General features: G+C 37.2%; 1 protein-coding gene across 3 annotated transcripts in view; it reads right to left on the bottom strand.

Moving 5' to 3' along the window:
• LOC306860006 (neuron navigator 1-like) overlaps positions 1 to 5786 on the bottom strand; it is a 105490-nt gene extending 99704 nt beyond the window's left edge. For all 3 annotated transcript variants that reach the window (XM_079401516.1, XM_079401517.1, XM_079401518.1), the window contains exon 1: positions 4670 to 5786. In XM_079401516.1, the coding sequence (XP_079257642.1) occupies positions 4670 to 5429 (760 nt within the window). In that variant the 5' untranslated portion in view covers positions 5430 to 5786. The remainder of the gene's footprint in view (positions 1 to 4669) is intronic.
• Positions 5787 to 14644: the final 8858 nt, after the last annotated feature.

The following is a 14644-nucleotide window of genomic DNA, read 5'->3' as shown; positions in this document are numbered from 1 at the left end:
CTTGTCGGTAATACAAGAGCAATGAGAATTTTACTAACCACTAGTGACTATTGGTAAAACAGTTGATTTATTGCCCTTTATTCACACAGGCGAACCCAAGATATGTCCTCACATAAAACTGAGAAAAGCTTACACAATCATTTCCCCATGAGTGTTTTAAGCAGCCAGCATTCAGGATATACGACAGGAAAACGGAATGGTGTTTATGTGGTGTTTTCTAACGACTAAAAAAAAAGCTATAATGGCTGAGGCCATCTCAGCCACAAAACAATTAAGGTCTTCAAAAACACAACTGCGCCGCTACTGCGCATAAACCACCACTTGACTCGAAAAACTGGACATTTGAGGAAGACCCACAAAGCAGCTCTCGCTTTACTGACATAAAACAGGCTAAATATGTGCATGCATTCAAGAGTTGACCATTTTACATGGAAATGCACTGGAAAGTATTGCTCTTTGAGAGTTATTTTACAATGTGCTTAAATATAGGGCTGCTTTCAAGCTCAGGTTTGTTTACGACTAAAATTGTGCTTAACAGGCTGAAACTGCAGACATAAGGACAAAAACAATATACATTTTGCAACATTTCTGGATGTTTTAACAGATAAATTGACATTATTTCCATGTTGCATGCTTGCATAAATGAGCGCGTTCCTTCCGCTCCTCCGTTTTGCAGATATGCAGAAATTCGATTAGGACTTGGATTGCATTAGTCGCACACAGCAAGCTGAGGCATGGAGATGTTGGTCATGACAGTAATCACATTATGAATCTGTTGGCCGTCAAAACAGCACACAAGTCATCGTCACAAAATGGAGGCAGTAGGGTTGTGGGTGTTTCCAAGTAAACAGGTCGACGAACCAAAACTTGACCTTTATTTGGAGTTACTCTTTCAATTCCTGTTTTCACCGTGTTTTGTTATTATGTGCCATTTAGTCATCAGATTTGCATTTTGGTGGACGGACATTAAAGCATAAATATAACTAATTCTAATGTGCAAACACGTCCAATATACAATAAATGCATAAAATTCAATCAGATTTTTTTTTTTTTGCATTATCATTATTTGTTATACTATCTATGATACAATGGCTGTTCCAAATCTAGTGAGCTGCCTATATAAAGAGCTATCTACTAAGGAGCTATCTACATTCTGAAATTAAATTTCATAAGCAGTTGATTTTGAACATCATACAGTTGATTAGAGTTTGATTTTACCATGTGATTACGCTACTACCTTACACAGTAAATAGTATAAATTTTGTGTGAAAGTTTACCATTTTCATCAGACAGAAATTAAAATCTGTCTTTATTATTATTTTTATTTGGCTGAATTACCGGTGTGTGTATACACACACAGTATATACTGAGCTTGTTGCAATGCTGGTTGCAATGTTAGTACTGCCCTCTTCCTTAAGTATAAATGTGAAGTTACATTATAATTTTACTACAGAACAGTATCTTGAAAGTATAATTATGCTGCCTACCTTTTGTAAATTTTGTGTTGGACGTGTGACGATGCCTTAAACTGCTACCTACGTAGGCAGGTCACTAGGTTTGGGAATAAAGAACTTATGATGGCCGGTCACTGGAAATAAAATATACTTTATGCATTCAAAATGCGGATGTATGCATGGCTGTATGTATGTCTTTATACAGTATGTGTGTTTGTGTGGTTTCCCTTCCCCTCTTACACAACCAGACCTAGCTGAAATGAAATCATGCAAGCTGTGAAGAGAAGGCCTGCAACATGCTGAGATGTCAATCAGTTTGACTTTAACCCTTGCGACAATTTCCTGGCTTGTCAAGCTGATGCAAACATATTATACACAAAACCACTGCATTTTAGTGATGGTTTCTGTTTAAAAGGGGTTGCTTGAATTTAAAAAAAAACATTTCCTGCACATTATCATTTCTCTAACTGCCCAATGCACAATTCTAATGGCAATTTAATGAGGACACACACTTTTATCACGGATAACCCAGCAATATCAAATACAGGAAATAAGGAAATCCTGTGCCATGACTTACAAAATGCTTCCAGGTCATTATGCCTTGTTCCAGAGGAAATGGATTGTATTGACTGCAGTATTAACGTGAATTTTGAAATAAATGTATGGTCTTATTGTATCATTATCACCACATTCTACTTTTCTTTTTTGTAGATCAGTACAAGCACAGTAACCTCACCCTGAATCCGACTGTCAGCAGAAATCATGTCCAGTGCATCTACTACTGCACTACTAACCCAGACCAACCAGCAAGCTCAAGCCAGACGGAGATGGAAATGATGATGATGAAGATAGCAGTAAAGTGCCTCTGGTAAAGAGGCTCTCAGCTCTGAGACACACCCTTCAACAGCAGAATAAGACACTGAGCACCAGTTGTCTACTGTTCCAGTAGTGTATATAGTGTGGATTAAAAATGTATTGACTTTTTTTAATTACTTCTGTAATTTAACAAATTTCCAAAATAAAATGAATATTCAATGCAAAAATAATAGAAGGTGGGGCTTGATTTCATTAATTCGTTCATTCATTCATTCATTCATTCATTCATTAGAAAGAAAGAAAGAAAGAAAGAAAGAAAGAAAGAAAGAAAGAAAGAAAGAAAGAAAGAAAGAAAGAAAGAAAGAAAGAAAGAAAGATCAGTAACTTTTTACTGCACTATTTTAAACTAAACTACAAACATTACTGAATGTGACACTTAAATTATCATTATCTTCATGCTTAATTAATCCTTAAATCCAAAAGCTGTGGTTTTATTTATTTAAAAGGAGTTTTAATGCACGTGATTGGATATTTGCTTTGATAAAGCTCTTATCAACACAAGAAAGAAGCATCTGTCAAGTTCCTTAAATATTTAGAAGACATATTGGGGTTTTCCATCTGATCTTAGTAGTGATTCTCTTAACCTTCTGCTGGTGGCTCTAACTGTCACTGTATGATTCCAAAGGATGCTAAGCTCTTAAGCAGAATGTTTCTTTATTAGTGCAGAGTGGAGATCTAATTTGTATAATTGTAAAGATATGGCTTGACTTGCCAGGTATACTGATTACCCCAACCTTCTCTCTATCATCTCCAGTCTCATCTCTGACTATAGTTATCATTCAAATGGTAAAAATATCAAAATACATTTTGCATTGGGCAGTACTTTATATTCATGGAATAATCACTCACAACAAGCAGTGTCACAACAGCACTGACTGGAAGAACGGAGTCTTGTGTAATTGAGTGTGCTTTGTGGGGTCAAAAGCAGAGGAAGGGGACAAGCAGCCCTAATGCATTCAGTCACACATGCATAACACAATGTTTCAAACCCTGGAGGGAAGCTTTGAACCTTTGCCTGCACAGCTAACCCCGATGGACAGCACAAGCTAAAGGAATCAACAGTAATGTATGGCGGTCAAGAGGTCGAAATATCAATATCAAATTCAGATAATCTGTACAATATAACACACTTTTCTTTTTTCAATTCCGCCCATCCCCACCCCTCAGCAGGTGCCGTGCGGCAAGGTCAAAATAAGCTCCAGGGAAGGAGAGGAAATGAGTATAGCTAACAGACTGAATTCCATTTTCTCATATCTCAACTCAATGGATTCACTTCACACCACATCTCTCTGGCCACCCTAACATTAAAAAAAGCAATACACTGAACCGCTATTGTTCAGATTGTTAATAGCTAATCAAATCATCACTTACTATGTTAAATATGAGTTTAAGTACCATGCAAGGGAACATAGCTGACCAATCCCGTAGTGCAAAGGTAAAAAGCTAATAAGTCACTGCACTGTTAATGTATTCTTAAATAAAAACAAAACACACAATGTTCATGTGTCGGTGCCGTCTCATTCTGAGTCACTGACCTTTTCAAAGAGTGTGACACCCCTATTATTCTCTTTTGAAGTCCCCCGGTAACAGAAAGAGGGAGAGGGAAGGGGAGAGAGGAAAAGAGAGGGAGACCATCTGTCAACTGCCCCAGAGATCAATGGCACCAGCGGCAAGGCTAAATATGTTGCCCACCATGACTTGAAAACAATTCAACCCAGCAAGGTTTATTTTTAAAGTTTCTGTTATTACGTCAAGCATCCTTTATTTTACTGTTTCTATTGTGAGCTTACTCACGTTATCTACAATAATGCATGCTGGACTGAGACGTATCATTGATGTAGAATCTGTAAAATATCTACAAACATAAGTAAATCATCCTAGCCATCCAAAACAGCTAATGTGGCATATTCTGGAGATTAGGGCAGTGTGTCAACTCTGCTACAATGGTAAGGCAAATATACCCCTAGATCAACCCCCTTCCCCCCGATTGGAACGCAGATTGGTCTCACCCAATACGTGCACAGATGCAAGACATGAGCTTGCAATGTAAACAAAAAGAAATGCGGCAATTGTTCAATGAAACCAAGCAGTGTTTGAAATAAAGCGACATTCATAATCATTAACATGCAGATGCAGCTTCAAGCCAAGAAAAGATATATGAATAAAGTGTGCATAGTTATGTGAGCAGCACAGGATGAATAAGAAATACAAAGCGAGGTGGTTGCTAAGCAAGAGCAGGGCTGGGTTGAGCTATGGAAGTGATGCTGGATCTGTCAGTCAGGCAGCATTGCTCATTCTTCGGCATTGCAAGCGGATTAGTGGATCTTGTCATTACTTACCCAATATCTGACTGAAGAGAAGCTGCTCCAGGTCCCCAAGTACCGTTACAACCAGTTCAGGGTCCACCTTTAGGAAGGTCTTGTCCCCTTCCTCTGGTTCTGGTGCATCTTTGCCCCCTCCGCCCCCTCCTGGGGTGGCTGCCCCTGAGGTACCACTTAAAGTTTTCTTACCATTAGCTTTAGCCTTGCTGGACAAGATCTCATCATCTGACTTGCTGTCATCTGCCAGCTCTTGAGCCTTGCTGATGGGTTTGACCTCAGCGTAAGGACCCTTTGGTATCCGACTGGGTTTGCCCAGTTTGGAAGGTGGGCTAAAGGGTTTTGCCTTTCCCTGAAACAGCGAATGCTCTGACTTGGAAAGGTTCTTGGAAAGTGGGATACCCTTGCCTGTACCCCCTCCGGCATCTTTGAGCTTGCCGGACTTGTTCTGACCTGCCCCTGGCTTTTCCATGTCGTCCGACCACTTGGGCTGGTACAGGTGCATCTTCTTCTCGGCGTCCGTAAGCACACATAAATTGGTCAAGGACTTTTGCTTGCGCAGGTTACTAGGCACTGGAAGACGACCCTCAGAGTTTCCTGCTCGGTAGACCTTTAGCTCAGCCCGAGGAGTAGCTTGTGGGAGCCCCGACTTGCCCCTTTTCGCAGCCATGCCCCCAACTCCGTTGGCTCCCACCTGGCCCTGGGGGGTCTTTGCTTTGGACGTTTTGTCAGCTTCAGTCTCCAGATCTACTCCTTGTCCTCTTGGGCTACCCCCAAGCATTCCTCCTGCGTGAAACCATGTAAAAGCATCAGTGAGTCAAATGGTTTTACAATCGAGCAAAAGAAGAGACAAGGTGCAAGGTCTGCAAGCTCTGTCGCTTGCTGCCAAATCCTTATCACAGTGAGAACTATCTCTCCAGTAACACATACAGAAAGACCAGTCCTGTATTGAAGAGGTAATCCGTATGTATGGTGTCTTTAGCATGTAAATCCAGCATCTGGCTCCTCTCAGTTAGACTACCTCAGCTGCAGCTGCTCTAGTGCTACCCAGTCTCTCATTTTCCCTCTCTCTCGCTCTTTCTTTCTCTCTCCTCTCTTCAGCAGAGTGTCTTGCTGCTTTGCTGTGCAGCAGCAGAATGACAGAGAATACAGACGCAGAAACGGTCCCTCCCCTTGCTCCCCCGCGCTCATTCAACCACACACACCCTCCTCCTCCCCCTACTCTTCTGGCTCTCTCTCTTTTCCTCTTTCTCTCTCCAACACACCCACTCTAAAGATCATATACTGTTCCCCTGCACAAGTATTACAGTATGAAGGACCTGTGATAAATTACAGTGTCTTTTTAAACAGTTGCCTGCCAGCATGCTTCCTCTGCTGGCCCTCTTTGGTTCACTAACGTGCTGTTATCATAAAACCAATAATGTTTTCACTGCAAGGATATAATCACCAGTAACATCATGCTGTCAGACTTGTATTCAATTTAAAAATTGAACTTAAATGACTTTAGAATACTCTCTAGAAGCTTTGGAAAAAAAAAAAAATTTGCTGTTTATTGTCGAAATGAATCTTAAACCGTTTCTAATGGATTTGACTTGAAGCATTAAGTTGCACAATGTGGCAGAAATCGGCTATTTAGATAACTAAATTTAGTCAGACCTTTTGGTGTGAAATGAAAAGTAATTTTTTCCTTATTCTTTAGTCATATCTTGCCAGGGGAACCAAGTTTGCCAGGACAGCCACTGGTTTGCTACCTGACACTCCAGGCTGCGACAAATGTACAGGCAACTAGGCCTTGGTTCTGGTGTGCCAGGATAGACCTACTTTTTCACCAACTTTGCGAAGGGGATGTCACAACAATACGATGCACACAAGACCGCACACAGTTCCTTCCTCTGAAGCCGGAAGGGATCTAGACATGTTTGAATCAATTTTGAGAGTGCTCTACTTAGTTCTGTCATTTCAACTCAAGAAGGCCAAGCTTTACCAAACAGACTATCCAAGTGGAAATAACTGACCTCTTACAAAATCTTAGCTCAAGGACTCAGTGTTGATAAAGCAGGATTAAGAGGAATAACTCAATTTAGTACTCTTTCTGCATTATCAGTAGATTTGAAAGCTCTACTATTGCGCTTTAAAAAGATAAACTCAAATATGTCTCAACATTTATCTGTTATTGAATCAATAGGCTCAAGTAGAGTACATGCTTTCATGGTGGTGCATTATCTTATCCATTAAAATGCTGGTGTTAATACCTCAGTTTCTTCCCATCATGCACTTGTTGCACTAATTCCTGATGGCAACTTAAAACACAGTACTGAAGAGAGTCGATAATAAAAATCGCTGAACCAACGTCTATGAAAGTTCCGGAAATATCTCTGCAGATTTTGGCGGAAATCCAAAGGGTAAACGGAAATATTCAAATGCAGCAAATAGCTTTAAATGAAAACACTGTTGGACCGTTATGAGCAGTATTCAAAAATATCTAATTTGCATACCACTGGTCAGTCAGTTATTTTTATGATAATTTGTTTCCAAGACCTTACTGAAGACCACCAAAGCATTTAAAAAATAAACTACTTTTCCACCATATTTTCTGAAGAAATTTCTACCAAAATGGCTGGTTTTAGCATATTGCTATGCAGTTGCCATGTTTTTGGGTAGTTGCTTACTCAAAAAGCCCACCATAATGATGCTTTGGTCTCTAAATATGGCTTTATTTTTTCATCAAAAACTAGCAACACAGTTCAGGACGAGTTACACAAAGACTTTACACCAAATGAGTTAACTTCTCTTAATATCAGCCTTTATACAAGGAAGCAAACTCTAAACCAGCAGGCTAGTCCAAAGTTCCTCCCAGTAGACAAATTAATGTCACACCAGACATAAAGTGGAAGGAATAACGCACAGAGCTGGATCTGTTCATGGGGGAGCCCTTGCTTATAAACACCACTCTGTTTTGAACATGGGCTCAGGATAGTTCCACTCACGTAAAATTCACCACAGGCCGCCACCTCGTCTCTCGCTCGCGGGGCTTCAACACTGAGCCGACTGTCTGGTGCTGATGACCCAGACATCATTGCAAAATTGCTGGACAAACTTCAGAGTTACTTGAAATTTAGCCGGAGTCAAATATTCAAAGTGCAATTATTCGTCCCATTTGTCATTTTGATAAGTTTCTGAAGAGACTGCTGTACAAAAAGTATCTAGTCTAACATGTCTCAAATGATTTTAAGTGAAAGGAGTGAATTATCATTAGATATATTAAAATTTAGCTGTTAAAAATATTATTTAAAATACATCTTCAATTTATTTATAAATATTTCTATTTATGTTTGGTCCCACTTTATTTTAAGTGGCCTTAACTATTATGTCCTTACATTTAAATTAATCATTTGGTGCGATGTACTTATTGTGTACATAAATGTTTTTACATTGTACTTCACCTGCATGTAATGCATATGTAATTAATTTATGTAATTACATTTATAATTACACTTTTGACCCATCCTTTATACCTTATCCCACCCTTAAACCTACCCATACCACCAAACCTGTCCCTAACCTTACCCCTATCCCACCTCAATAGCAGCAAAAGTGATTTGCAATACAATATGAACACAATAATGTACTTATTATTTTTGATGTACGTATATAGTAGTTAAGGCTGCTTAATATAAAGTGGGACCCTATTTATAAAATATTTACAGGAGAAGTTTTGGTATTCCATGTTGACTTGAACCTTTGTTTACATTTGTCTTTTTTTTTATATATAAAATAATAATAAAATTGTTAAAATACAATTTTATTTGTTTTACTTTAAAGTTACCCATTTATTTCAGTGTTGTACTTGCCATGTTTTCAATTTACTAGCAAATTCTGAGTAAAAGTAAATCCTACACTATTTTTTTTTTCAGTGTATTGTTATTCCTTTATATATACTGCAATTTCTAGGGCCAATAAAAGATACCTACGACTAAAAACAATTTTCCAGCTCAAGACAACACTAGAAGCTTTACAGGATCATTTCATAAAATTTATTTGATAATAAAAGTAGCTATCACTGTTTCTTTTGCCGTAAGTGTCTAAAGCTCACAACATATGGAAGCAATATCATAAGGAAAGGAAATAAAAACAAAGCTTTACGAGGTGATAATATTATGCTTTCATTTCATTCAGCTTTAGCCACAAGTTGTGTCTAAAATTTCCATAACACTGTTTACAGTTTCTCAGTTGTTAAACCTTTCTTAAAAAGGAAAAAGTCTATTACTAATAGCTAAACTACACCACACCCGAGTATGACTCAGTCCAAGGGCCAAGCTTTCCAAACAAAGCCACAGAGACCAGAGGAACTAGGAGGAAATCCTCTTTACAAGCCGGACTAAAGCTGGACCATAGATTCATGGCCTCTGTTGCATCAGCTACCTACTCATGTGTTCTCTACACATACTACTACTCCCTCACATCATTTCATGTCTGTAAGAGATGACTATGATAGGAAATAGCACCATTTCTCTCTACTCTCCCACTCAGCAGAGTAAAGTGTTAACTGATCATGCCATGGGTCTGCTATCCGTTTTCAAATAAACTATGATGTTCTACTGAATTCAAAAGTACAGGATGACCTTAGAGGAAAACACTCCCGCGGGCTGTCAGGAAATGTTCTGAGCCAGAAAACAGTTCCCTTTCCAAGATATGAAGACAATTCTTCTTAAGACAGCTGCAATAAACACATATAATTGTAAATATATATTAGGGATTATTAAACAAGCCTTTATGTGTGTCCTTATGTAGCATAAAATGGAAGTGATGTTAATGGCTAATCATATCTGTCACTGAAGCATTCTTTATCTTGCTTTAGCAAACAGAGGAAATTCACGTGCATGTGGGTCCTAATGAATTATCTCTATCTGGGTTTGTTTAGCCCCATTTTGTAAGACTAGGAAGCATCACTGTAGCGTTTTTATCTGATCAAACTGATATAACGTCTCCGGATGGACCCTTTTTAACATATTACCGCTGTGATTACAAGTGAATGGTTTAAAAGGATGGCAGAACTCTTGTTATTAGACTTGGTGCAATTTAAAAGCATTAATGATCTGAAATGCCTTTATTTCTGCAGGCCAGTGAAGTGAAGTATGCAGCAAAAAGGGGAAAGCTGGTCTAGAAGTATCCAAGTTAGAGAGACCCACAAAAGAAAACCCTATCTATGCGCTAAAATCACTCAGAACACAGTATAGTTAGTGATGTTATTGTTCATTAAAACTATTTCTGTTATTTAAAACAAAGCTGCATAATATACAATAAATGTATAATATAAAATTAAATGAAAATTAAAAATCTTGCCTTGGTAACTTGACTGTAAAAATGTTTTTTGGAAAGCTGTACATAACAGATTATTGGAGTATGTTTTACAAGAAAATACTGTTTCAGACTTTCTACTTAATCTTATGTTTAATTCAGTGTTTAATTATTTATAACATTTATTAGTCATTTCTTACACCTATTATTTTAGTTTAATTTAGTTCAATTTATTACACCTATTTTTAGTTAAACAATAAAATTAAAGTTTTTGCTGAAATACTAAAAAACACAAACTAACAAAAATGGCAAATGTACATCAAAAATATAAAACGTAAACAAACTGAATTGAAAACTGAAAATATAAAAAAGGATAATTCAAAACATAAATACTATAATAGTAAATAAGTGATACTAAAATAACATTGCACAAATAAAATAAATAATAAAAAAACACTCTGGCAACCATCCTCGACACTACACTTTTACAAATGTGACCCTGGAGCACAAAACCAGTCTTAAGTCGCTGGGGTATATTCGTAGCAATAGCCAAAAATACACTGTATGGGTCAAAATTATACATTTTTCTTTTATGCAAAAAATCATTAGGATATTAAGTAAAGATCATGTTCCATGAATATATTTTGTAAATTTCCTATTGTGAATATATCAAAACTTATTTTTTGATTAGTAATATGCATTGCTAAGAACTTCATTTGGACAACTTTAAAGGCGATTTTCTCAATATTAATATTTTTTTGCACCCTCAGATTCCAGATTTTCAAATAGTTGTATCTCGGCCAAATATTGTCTTATCATAACAAACAATACATCAATGGAAAGCTTGTCTATTAAGCTTTCAGATAATATATAAATCTAAATTTCTTAAAATTGACCCTTATGACAGGTTTTGTGGTCCAGGGTCACAAATAAGGTTTCAATTAAGGGGTTTTCACAGTGATGTCCTAGAAAAACCATTGTGGTTCCCCAATGAACCTTTCAGTGATCAGTTATTGAAATAACTGTTTTTATCGTAGTTTTGAAGAACTTTGATGAACATTTTTTCCACTATAAAAAACTTTTTTGTAGAATGGATGTTAAAGGTTCTTTGTGGAACCATCAATGGCGATAAAGAATTTAAATTTTTAATAGTCTACCAACCACCTAGCAAAATAATAAATAATTAAATAAATAAAATACAAACCTCTGAGAATGCCTCGTACATTGCAACAGCCTTCCATACACCTTTGCACATCTGCAGTGGCAAACACCATATTTTTTCCAGAAAACACAAAATCCTAGCTAGCATGACAAGTGTCCATGTCAAATTGAGCGCGAGGCTACACAGCCACACACAAACACACAGCGCTCATGTGACACGTGTCCCTCCCGGCATCAGGGCAATTATAGCTTTAGCTTGAGGTAAAAGCTTCCCAAGAGCACCTGTTTTTCAATGCCTGTTTCTCGTGTCTCATCCCCTGGAAACATTATGATTCTATTTTAAGAAATGAATGTTCCTCTTTCTTTGTACAAGCAGACCATGTCAGGGTTTATGAGGTGCATTGAACTTTTCAAAGAGCATCTAAGCTTTGAAACGGGTTCAAAACAGGAAGAAGAACGCGCATTAAAACAGTGAGCGATTAACAAGCAACAGGGATGATTTCCTTCAATCTGATTTTGGATGCTTCTGGATAAACGTGCTAATAGGCTTTGCTGGCATAAGTTCATCACTACTGTATGTGTGTCTGTGAAGCAATCCATCTGGATTTTTAATGTCAGTTCACATGCATTCTACTTCACTGCTGATTCTCATATTCAGCAGACAAAACGTGCATGCAGGAGAATCTGGAGAGCCAAATTTAAAAAGAGGCCAGTGCTGATTTGTGATTTGCCTTAAAGCCAGCGGGTCAGTTTTTGCCTCCCTCTCCTTGCCATATGCTAAATAATAATTCAGCCTTGATCTCTGCAATCTGTCAAAAACCTGTAAGCATAAACGCTAAAGATGTTCTTCCAATTAATTGGCATAAACCAGATCTGGTAGCTTTTGGTCTTCTATCCTGGAAGCATTAATGAAAGCTGCCATAAGCATTTAGACAATCTGCTCCTGAACAAAGGGATTACACTTCATATCGACGGGTCACACACTATGTGACTATATGGTCATGCTTATGGATTGACATAAAATTGAATGTTCAAAATGGATTTTGCATGTGTAATATAATGGAAGATGAAATCCAACATCAGCACTAAAGGTCCACTAAGTATATTACTTGAAAATCCATACATTATTTATTTTTCAAAACATCATGTTAAAATGTGAGTATCAATTATGATCCATCAGGCTTTTGAGGAAGGTTTATTGGTTATCTCTCAATCATCATTACATTGCATTGCATTAATAAAAAACTACAGAGACTAAAACTATTCATTTAAATATCTACTAAGACATGTTATTAGAAGATATAGAGTGACAACTGATATTTATATGCATTTTATGTTCATATCTGTCTCACTGATTTAAATTACAAGCGATCAAAATTGCATCATACTTTTTGCCATATAAATATGTCTCTGCACCAAATTGTATATTTTTGCTCAGTTTGTAGCATGCTACTGTACATTGTTGCCACCGAACAGGACGTGACTTTGGGTTTATTCATCACACTGGAAATTGACGGTCATGTTGAGTGCACATAATTGTGGGATACAGTAAAAGTATTCAATGCATACCAAAAATGTCATTCTTTGCATAGTATGCATGCTATTTACTACTATGTGTAATATGAAATGGTATGTGTCAGATACTATACTATTAAAACCTGTATGAGATGTGGAGTTAAAAATAGTTTCCAAACTAGTTTTTCATTACACCTTAAGCATTAGCATAGAATTAAGCTAATTAGCTCATTTAAAATTAAGTTAAATAAAAAGATTGTGTCGACACCTGTAAAATTGTCTTGCAAAAACATTTTGTCAGACGCTATTACCTTCTAATTTTGAAAGGTAAAAAAAAAAAAAACTTTTGAAAGGCCTGAATTAATAAACATGTTTTTTGCAGCTAAATTGTGTAGTTCTAGCATCTACCAGCAGATGTAAACTGCTAAACAGAAGAAAAACCTGGCCTGCTAATTCTGAACATAACCATGTTTACATATTGCTCGCTCTTATACAGTACATCACCCTATTTGTAGGCCAAAACCTGGAAACAAGTTAGCATTTAGCACTTCTAGTGCCATCATCCAAAAGTCAGTGGGTTTTATAAATAGGTATTTGATCAAGATGTTTTTTTTCTACAACATCAAATATATCAGTACTAGCCACTTGTGTTTTTTTAAAGCTTTTGCTTGTCTTGAAAAAATGGCTTAATGGGACTCTCTGCTGCCACCAACAGCACTGGAGATTCAGATATGGCCATACGTTTACTAACATAAGGTCATGTGACCTCAACATGGTGGCTACTATGAGGAGGTGAGATAATAAGACTAGTGGAACAGAAGACACAAAAACTTCAGGTTTGATGCTTCAAAGAAGCTGAGAGAATCAAAGCACATGTTCAGTGCACTTCTTGACTGTGTTGTGATGTTCATTGTTATATCTCATCTGCTGGATGTTGACACATCGTAGTCATAAATAACTGCTATCTCTGCCTACGCTGGAAGAGACGTGATGTTTCTGTGTGTGAAAGATGAGGCAATGTAATGTGTCAGTGTACATTTGTGTGTGTTTGTGCGTCAACCATCTGACGTGAAGGCAGCCGACAGATGTTGAAATGGGAAAAGTGTAATTCAATCTGCATATCGGCATTTGTCGATTCTCAGGGGTAGATCTGATCTCAAACCCGATGAAACCCATGAGCCCACTTACTATAACGCTTATGCTCTCAGACCACTCATCACTAACTCACACACTCAGATGGTTCATCGCTAATACACTCACAGATCACTTATCACCAGCACACACTTATACACACATTCTCAGATAGCTCAGTGCTGATACACACACACACACTTTGACCACTCATCACCAACAGACAAACATACAGTACATATGCTCAGATCATTCGTCGCTAATACACACTCTATAATGATGCTGAAAGTTCACAGAAATAAATTACAATATAAAATATATTGAAATAGAAAACAGTTACTTTAAACAGTAATACTATTTCACAATATTACTGTATTTTTGATCAAATAAATGCAGCCTTGTTGAGCATAAGAGACTTCTTTTAAAAAATCTCAGCAACTGTTAGCGTTTGAACTGTAGTGTATAATCAATGTAATTAAAGCAAATTCATCATACATGCCTAAATAATGACCAGTTAATCAAAATATCAGTATATCACTAAAACAAACATCCTTCTGCAGGGACTTTTTACACAGTTTCCATTACAACTGGAACTTCTGTAATCCTCATCAGGCTTAGGTCTGTCTAATAGTCACCTGAATTATTCAGAAAAAGAAAGACTATAATCCTAAAGTACAGCAAAGACCTGTTTAAAAGCACATGTATGCAGATACTCTACACTGTTGATGTAGTCTGTGAGAGTCTCTCTCTAAAACCTCCAGGTTATGAACAGCTGAATGTTAAACCAGATATTTAACCAAATTCAGCAAAAGCACACCTGATTCAATTTGTTAAGTGTTCTGCAAAAATCACATCAAATATGCAGTCCAAATTAACTGTGGGTGCATAAAC

This window comes from Barbus barbus (genome assembly GCF_936440315.1).
Source record: "Barbus barbus genome assembly, chromosome: 40".
Taxonomy (NCBI): Eukaryota; Metazoa; Chordata; class Actinopteri; order Cypriniformes; family Cyprinidae; genus Barbus; species Barbus barbus.
This window is presented reverse-complemented; position numbering and strand designations above follow the sequence as displayed.